At 41.9% G+C, this 9,614-nt stretch overlaps 1 protein-coding gene across 1 annotated transcript in view; it reads left to right on the forward strand.

The window, feature by feature from the left end:
• MMRN2 (multimerin 2) overlaps positions 1-9,614 on the forward strand; it is a 55,434-nt gene that overhangs the window by 24,607 nt on the left and 21,213 nt on the right. Inside the window, exon 2 of the mRNA XM_032780680.2 lies at positions 7,601-7,723. Coding sequence (XP_032636571.1) covers positions 7,601-7,723 — 123 coding nt within the window. The remainder of the gene's footprint in view (positions 1-7,600; positions 7,724-9,614) is intronic.

The following is a 9,614-nucleotide window of genomic DNA, read 5'->3' on the forward strand; positions in this document are numbered from 1 at the left end:
CCCATGAAAGCTCATGCTCCAAAACGTCTGTTAGTCTATAAGGTGCCACAGGATTCTCTGCTGATTTTACAGATCCAGACTAACACGGCTACCCCTCTGATACATAACAGATAATGGGTCACATTTATTCCTAGTGTAACTCTGTCAGTGGAGTTACACCAGAGATTAATTTGGCCCAGTGCTTGGGTTCAGCACAGACTGTAAAACATGAAAAACAACTAAAATATTAAACTATTTGTGGCACTGGGTTGCTGGTGAGTGCAGAAGGCAACGCTTTAGCCTGCAGACGTGAACCGAACATTGGTTTCCACCATGCTGGAGAGAAGCCTTTTCCACTTATTCCACCAACAAAAAGTCTTATTCGTGCCCATTTGCCAGGCAGTAACTTGAATCAAAGTGAAATTGTTCAAGAGGGAATGAAAAGCAGAGGGCATTAGACCAACCATAAAATTAGTCTCGCCAATGAATAAACCTAGACACAGTTTCACAGAAAGCCCAAAGGAGAAAAAAAAATGGATGTAGAACACAAGGTTTTTGTGATCCCATAAACAAGCTGAATAAGGAAACAATTTGGCTCACTTTGAAAGCTATTCTGGGAATGTCCCATTGTCTTCTGTGAGCTTTGGCTCAGGCTCTTATAGACAGAGATGGCTCCAGGCACCAGCGCTCCACCCACGTGCCTGGGGTGTCAAGCCGCGGGGGGGCCCCCTGCCGGTCCCTGGGAGGGTGGCAGTCAGACAGCCTTCGGCCGCTTGCCTGCAGGAGGTCTGCCGGTCCTATGGATTCAGCGGCAATTTGGTAGCAGGTACGCCGAATCCACGGGACTGGGGACCTCCTGCAGGCAAGCCGCCAAATCCGCGGGACTGGGGACCTCCTGCAGGCAAGCCGCCGAAGGCTGCGTGACTGACGTGCTTGGGACGGCAAAAAAGATAGAGCCGCCCCTGCTTATAGACCTCTAAGTTGCTCCTTTAATATCAGAAAAAAACTTTTATCCTTGATCCTAATGAAACCTGGGAGTTTTTCTTAACCTACACTATACCTTGAAAGGAGACTGTTGAAAAGAGATAAATAATTGCAATAAAAGGCTAAACTGCTTGCTCATCTGTCTATAGTGCACTTCAATACCAACTTGAAAAATGACCCTCTGGTGAAAGATGTGTTGTAAACTTTATGGAACAGGACAACAACAAAAGATATAGTGATTAAATACAAAACATGACACCCATGTAACCTTCAGGTTCCACTGGAAAGCTCGAAAGTCAGGAAATGCCTAAATTAAGGTTAACTACAAAGAATGGAGAAGTGAACAGAAGGGCGTGAATGCAGTCAAAGAGAAATTCTATTTAGCAGCTGCCAAACTATTTTAATTCCTATTCATCCAGCTTTAATGCTGATAACTGTCCAAAATAAGCAGCAGGCCTTACCTATTATTGACCCCAATTCTCCTTTACTCCACTTGAACAGTTTAAAGTGGGGTTAAACATACCTCTGGTATAGTGGGGTGTTCACTGCTGCTACATATCTACCAATATAGTCCTTCTCCCAACTCCTAGTAAAGGGATGGTTTTGGCCAGGCTGAAGCAGGGGAGCAACCAGCAGGAGTCAAGGCTGTAGTACACTGAGCTCTGGCTCTTCTGTGCTGGCCTAATAGCTCATAGAGGACCACTGCAGAGTCTGCAGCGCAGGTGATTTGGAACTGTCTGCTCATCAGGTCTGTTCTGTGATCTGTTTATTAGGGGTTCAGACTGATAACTGGAAAACCTACTGAATCTGGACAGTTTTGAATAAATATATGTGCAGTCAGTTACTCCCCTCATGCCTCCCCATGCATGCATTGTTTTAGATTAACAACTCATAAGGAACTTGTTGTTTTGAAGCAGTATCTGGGAGGGGTAAACAAAGCAGCACAGATGATGACTCATGGGGTGTGGATTGTTTTCACTGGGAAAGAACAAAAGCACTAGAGCAAAAGAGTCCTATTTTAAATGCAGGTTTCCAAGAGATTGCACACTCCTGCCTGAACCTGGCAGACTTCACACAGAATGGCTCCAATACTAGTTAGAGTTGGCAGTCAAGCAAAGTTGCATTGTTAGCTCAGAAAAATGTAGTGAGGCTCTGAGAGGGAAAGCCTCTCTCAGTTCTGACTTGCAAAGCACACAGGACCGGTCCCAGGCTTTCAGCTCTGATTTCAGCAGTAAGGCCTGAATCCGCAAAGGTATTTAGGTGCCCAGTTCCTATTGATTTCAAGCCTCTCTCAGTTTTTATGTCATCATTTATCAGTCAAAACTGTTAGAGCCAGATGATGATCCTCAGCTGGAGTAAACTGGCATCGCTCTGTTGACTTCAGCTGAACTACCCTGATGGACACCAGCTGAGAATCTGGCCTTCAGTGAATAAGGACAGGATAAAGACTTCAGAATTTGGCCCATGGTGTAGTCCAGTGAAAGGCAGACACTTCTATGGCATGATCTACACTTTCAAATTGTATCTGTATAACTTGTGTCACTTAGGGGTCTGAAAAATCCACACCCTGAGTGATGCAGTTAAACTGACCTAACCCCCAGCATAGAGAGAGAGCACTAGGTTGACAGGAGAATTCTCCCATTGACCTAGCTACTGTCTCTTAGGGAGGTAGGGAACAGATGCTGACAGGAGAAGCCCTCTTGTTGGCATAGGTGGTATCTTCACTGAAGTGCTACAGAGGTGAAGCTGTGCCACTGCAGCATTTTAAGTGTAGACAAGTCCTAGGTCCTCCCTCCCACAACACAGGGTCCTATAACACAGGCTCCAGCTGAAGCCTACACAACAATAAAACCAGACATACCAACTCTCATGCATTGATCATGAGAGATGCAATTTTTAACTAAAATTAAGCCTCCTTCATGATCTTGCGATAGAACACTCAAATGTCAGGATTTTTTATCAGGATGAGTGAGGCTTAATTTTAGTTAAAAATCTGTCAGCCCCAGGACCCACCTCTTCCCACTGCTCTGAGGAGCACATTGTTTTGGGGAGCCACTTCAGTACACCTCCTCTGCCATGATTGTGTACTGCCTCTCTCGTCAGCTGCTTGGAGAAGTGCTGCCCAGATTGCTTAGCTTCCACCAGCATCTCCTCATCTCCCCAGAGTTTTCCTTCCTGCTATGGGCACTGCTGCTGCTTCTGACCAGGAGCAAGGTAGAGTTAAAGTTCCATCATCTTCCTGTGCATCCCCCAATCTTGATTGAGGGCTTCCTGCAGGAGAGCAGCAGGATATGAGGCAATAGTTGGGCCACAAAAGTGGCATTCATTGACTTTTGGGGGGAAGTAAAGTTTTGTGCAGCTCCATGCATGATGTTCCTCATCAGTGAGCGAGTCTTTAATGTTCCTCATGTGGTTGTTCCTCCACCACCTCCAAACAGTGGCAGGGGATCATTTAGGGGAGACTAGCGACTTTTTCATATTGGTGCAAAATGTCCTACATGAAGCTGCACAAACTTTCACAGCTATGGGAACAGGTGACTGCCATGGCCTGAGAGGGAAAGAGATATTTGCAATAAATGCAGGCCCTGCTCCATAATTGCATAAAGATAAGAGCTCTTTGCATTATTGTGAGAGTTCCTGCAGGAGAAGCCAAAATCTTTTTCCTTTTTATAAATATGCAAGAGTAGGCGGTATACTGTGCTAATTACACGTACACCGGGAGTAGGCAGGGGGAGATCAAAAATCAGAAGGTCGGATAAAAAAAATCATGATGTAAGCTTTTACAAAAATCTTGTGATTTTTAGACTAATCTCATGATTTTTTTTGAGTCTTATGGTTTTTGAATTGTTGGGGTTGGCAATACTGTGAAACAGTCCCACAGCCCAATCCCCATGAGCCCAAGTCAGCTGGCACTGGCCAGTGTGGGTTTTTCTTTGCTATGTAGCCATACCCTGAATCTCCACTCAGCTTTCAGAGCACTGCAGGATTCCTCTATTCCAGGGGCCACTAGAATATGTTGATTTCCAAGAAACAAAAAATTTTGTTTAGTATCAGGGATAGCAGAAGTCTCAAAAGCAATCACATTTCTTTCTAAGAGTGTCAGACTCAGGGAGCAGAAAATGCTCTGCATACTCTGACAAACCCAAAGGCTGTGGTTTGGTGAACTTTCCTAACAGTGCAGCCTAAACCTTTTTAATTCAGCTATGTTCCCCATAGCATTTCCACTTCTATTCTGGCTTCCTTCCCTCCCACTAATTGCTAAGCTGCTCTCCTGGCTGGTGATGTCAGTCTTTGCTTTAGTGCTTAACATGGTTCCCCATTGTTTCTGCAGTTGAGTCGCTGAGGCAAACTTTTCCCATATATGACACTAATCAAAGCTTTAGTTCCTGTGTTCCCATTTAAAAATATACTCTAGAAAGTTCTGCTGTTCTTTATCAGACACAGCCTTATCCCCTAGACAAACAATGTACTCTTTTAATGCAAGCTCCATTGAAATAATGGAGCATAAGAGTCTCCTGACCTTTCCAAACAGCCCATCTGACATTTACCGCATTGTATAGAGCTTTATTTTATTTTTGTTTTTAGTAACTAGTTGGTTTCTTATGGGAAAGTAGTTTTATACCAAAACACCACATTGTATGAAGGGAACAGTAGCACCTTTCCAGGCTTAAGATAAGCTATAGTGCCACAGTTATATGGTTCTATCCTATATACTCTTACTCACATGAGCGAAATGTTGCATCCAAACAGGAATTCTCTGTTAGACCTTGTCTTGACATATAAAGAAGAACTCATCACAGAACTAAAAATTAATGATAACTTAGCTACAAGTGATCATGTTCGAACAGAATAAAGTCCAGACCAGTGATATATATACTTGGTGCACTAAAAGGGCAAGTTTCACAAAGCTGAAAACAATTATGAGCAAGATCAGCTAGGAGGAAGAATTTAATCTGAAAATGTGAGTGATAACTGAGAATTGTTTAAAAACAATTTACTAGATGCCTCAAAAGCTGCAATCCCATTATCAAGGAAGAAGGCCATATTGGTTAAAAAGTGACCAAGTTTAGAGAGGAAGTAAAGGCAGCTATAAAAAATAAAAATATAATGTATAACAAATGGAAGAAAGGGGAAGTTGATAGTAATAAATATAAATCAGAAGCTAAGAATTATAGAAAATTGATAAGGGAAGCAAAGAGACACAAGGAGAAATCTCCAGCCAGAAGAGTTAAGGACAACAAGAACAACTTTTTAAAAGTATATTAGGAACAAAAAGAATCCTAAAAATGGCATTGGTAATAGTAGAATTATCAGTACTAATGCAGAAATAGTCAATAAATTTTTCCGTTCTGTATATAGGAAAAAGACAGATAATGTAGTCATATCATATGACACTCTTTCATTCCACTAGTATCTCAGGAGGATGTTAAACCGCAGCTACTAAAGTCAGACATTTTTAAATCAGCAGGTCTGGATAATTTGCATCCAAAAGTTTTAAAAGAGCTGGGGGAGGAGCTTGCTGGACCATTACTGTTGACTTTCAATAAGTATTGGAACACCAGGGAAGTTCCAGAAGATGGGGAAAAAGCTAATGTTGTGCCAATATTTGAAAAAGGTCAACGGACTGATGTGAGTAATTATAGACCTGTCAGTCTGACATCAATCCTGGGCAAGATAATGGAGCAGATAATATGGGACTTGATTAATAAAGAATTAAAGGAGGGCAATGTAATTAAAGCTAATCAACATGGTCTTATGGAAAATAGATCCTCTCAATCTAACGCAGGATTTTTTTTTTATTACAAGTTTGGTTGATAAAAGTAATAGTGTTGATGTAATATAATTAGACTTCTGTAAGGCATTTGACTTGGTACTGCATGACATTTTAATTAAAACACTAGAACGATATAAAATTAACATGGCCATATTAAATGGATTAAAAGCTGGTCTCAGAAAGTAATTGTAAATGGGGAATCATTATTAAACAGGTATATTTCTAGAGGGGTCCTGAAGGGATCAGTTCCTGACCCTATGCTAGTTTTTATTAATTTAAAAAAATTTATTAATGATCTGAAGAAGATCATCACCGATAATGTTTGCAGATGATACAAAAAATTGAAGGAGTTGTAAATAATGAAGGGGACAAATCACTGCGACAGAGTGATCTGGATAGCATGGTTAGCTGGGTGCAAGCAAACAATATGTTTTAATATGGCTAAATGTAAATGTATATATCTAGGAACAAAAATGTGGATTGTAGTGTGACGGGTTGAACCACAGAAACCCCCTTGGGAGCTGCCAACTGATGTGCTAAGACTACCTCTGCCCCTGCTTTCCCTGCCAGCTCGGGACCCCAGCACCCTGTCTTGCTGAGCAAGACACTCCCATCTGCTCCAACACAGACCCAGTGTCTGAATTACTTGCCCCAAAGCTGCAGCCTTAACTGAAAGCAGCTAACAGAAGTGTTCCTGCCTTTAACATTGAGATGCCCAACTCCGAATGGGGTCTAAAACCCAAATAAATCCATTTTACCCTGTAGAAAGCTTATACAGGGTAAATTCATAAATTGTTCGCTTTCTATAACACTAATAGAGAGAGATGCACAGCTGTTCCCCCTGCCTACCAGGTATTAATACATATTCTGAGTTAATTAATAAGTAAAAAGTGATTTTATTAAATATAGAATGTAGGATTTAAGTGATTCTAAGTAGTAGCAGACAGAACAAAGTGAGTTACCAAGCAAAATAAAATAAAACACGCAAATCTAAGCTAAATACAGTAATACAATTGAGTACAGATAATATCTCACCCTGAAAGATGTTTCAATACATTTCTTTCACGACTGGATGCTTTCCTAGTCTGACCACAATCCTTTCCCCTGGTATAGCCCTTGTTCCAGCTCAGGAGGTAGCTAGGCGATTCCTCATGATGGCTCTCTCCTTACTCTGTTCCACCCACTTATATATCTTTTGCATAAGGTGGGAATCCTTTGTCCCTCTGGGTCATTCCCTTCCCCACATCCCCTCCTTCTCAATGGAAAAACACCAGGTTAAAGATGGATTCCAGTTCTGGTGATATGATCACATCACTGTAAGACTTCATTACCCACTTGCCAGCACACACGTATACAGGAAGACTTACAGATAAAATACACCCATCTGCAGTCAATTGTCCTGGTTAATGGGACATCAAGATTCCAAACCACCATTAATGGCCCACACTTCGCATAATTACAATAGGCCCTCAAGAGTTATATTTCATATTTCTAGTTTCAGATACAAGAGTGGTACATTTATACAAATAGGATGATCACTTTCTGTATTTAATAAAATCACTTTGAACTCTGAGCCTGCAAACTGAAATCAAAATCGAGAAGGTTGCAAACATGGCTCAAGGACATGAAAATGTCCCAAAATTCAGAGAATACTCCTCTGTATTGAACACTAATAAACATTACCGTCCCAGACCAAAGCAAATTAACTACAAAGAAAAGCTTTGTGGAAATTTTCATTTTCCCTTGTCATCATTCAGTTTGAAAAGGAGGCCCCTCTGAATGGCACACTTCCCTTGCATTGCTGTTAATAGGATTTTTGCAATCTTTCATTTTAAGTTCCTTCCCTGTGCTTTCCCCTCCCAGGAACTGGTGTTCCTTCGTGAAGTCCCAGCTGGTCACGTACACAGCTGCCTGCAAGAAAGAAAAATATGTGATTAAATCACAGCAGCCTTGTTCAAATGGAGCCCCAGACTGCCAGAAAATCATGTAAGTATCTTTAGTGGTATGATTATTTGTATTACAGTAGTGGCCCAGGACCATGTTGTGTTAGGCACTGTACAAACACAAAATAAAGAGCTGGCCTGTGCCAAGTATCAGCCAAGAGGCAACAGACGTGTATTGATAGATGAGAGAGTTCAAGTAAACAGTGAGGCAATATTGGCCATTCTCTGCACACCAGAAGCCTCATCACTGTCAAGTTTTTTGTACGAGTCACAAAAATGAGAGTTCTGAGGAGGGGCTTGAAGGACGGCAATGAAGTTGCTTTGCCAGTGTTTACGAGGAGTGGTCCCAAGCATGAGGGGCTGCACAGGAGAAAGCATGAAGGTGTTTGCTTGAAAATTGAAAAAGTGGGTAGTGGGGGCTGGCATCGTAGGCCAATTGGCAGTGAGCATCAACCGTTGATAGGTAGGGTGGGGTTTGACCATGAAGGGCCTTGAACGTGGAAAAAGCAGTTTATATTCGATGTGATAGAAAAGGTGGAAGCCAGTGGAGGAATCAAAGAGAAGGGTGACATGGTCAATGTGATGGGTTAGGAAAATGTTACAGTAAAATAAAACAAGCAGCCCAAACAGCCTGCCTTTTTATATACCTCATAAAATTAGAGAGCCCAAGGAATATAATTTTCCCATTATCTGCTTCTTTGTTGGCTTCAGTTAAACCAGTGGAGGAGGCTAAATCTTTTTCTTTCACATATTCAAGGTGAGATTTTCAAAAGTTCTTAAGCGACTTAGCGTGTGTATTCCCCGCAAAAGAAAGCGTGTTCTTAACTTGGGCTTGCCAATGTGTGTTAAAGTAACAGTGAAGACTTGGCAACTCAGCGTCTACTCAGGCTAGCAGCTCAAATTCATAGGCAGGCTCCTCTCTAGGCTTTCACACAAGCTGTTAACTGAAATTAAAAGCCAAGTTGCCTTGTGTTCACTGCTATTTCAACTTGTGTTAGCTAACACAGGTTAAGAATGTACTTCGTTTTGTAGAGAAGACATACCCGTAGAAGCACAAGTCCCATTCAAACACAGCTGAGACTTGTACTCCTAAGTCATATGTGCTTGTGTGTAATCTAAACTTACCTTAGGCATCTTTAATTGAGGGAAGAGTCCTTAACTGTGATATATTTACTAAGGGAGTCACTAACTGAACTGAAGCATTCTGAATTGATCTGTGCGTAAACACATTAAAAGAAAGGCTGAAGTCAGAGATCATTAAGACCCTGATCCTTAATGGCAGTCATGCATATTTCTATGCAATGTGTCTCCATTGACTTCAATGGGACTACTCACAGTGCATAAAATTAAGCACATTGTAAGTGTCTGCAGGTTTAGTGCCTACAGGTATGTCTACACTATGGGATTATTCCGATTTTACATAAACCGGTTTTGTAAAACAGACTGTATAAAGTTGAGTGCACGCGGCCACACTAAGCATATTAATTTGGTGGTGTGCGTCCATGTACCGAGGCTAGCGTCGATTTCCAGAGCGTTGCACTGTGGGTAGCTATCCCATAGCTATCCCATAGTTCCCGCAGTCTCCCCCGCCCATTGGAATTCTGGGTTAAGATTCCCAATGCAAAACAGTGTCATGGTGATTTGGGTAAATGTAACACTCATTCCTGCCTCCGTGAAAAGCAATGGAGCAATCATTACACGCCCCATGTTCCCCTAATTGCCCTGGCAGACACACATAGCATGGCAAACCCATGGAGCCTGTTTGCCTTTTGTCACTGTCACGTATGATACTGGAGCTGCTGACAAGGGTGTACTGCGCATGGCAAACACAGCAGCATTCAATTGCCTTTGCAAGGTAGCAGAGATGGTTACCACTCCCTATGCACTGTCTGCCGATTTGTAAATTGCAATGAGTAACAGTTTATGAATCATTT

Source organism: Chelonoidis abingdonii, chromosome 15, assembly GCF_003597395.2.
Source record: "Chelonoidis abingdonii isolate Lonesome George chromosome 15, CheloAbing_2.0, whole genome shotgun sequence".
Taxonomy (NCBI): Eukaryota; Metazoa; Chordata; order Testudines; family Testudinidae; genus Chelonoidis; species Chelonoidis abingdonii.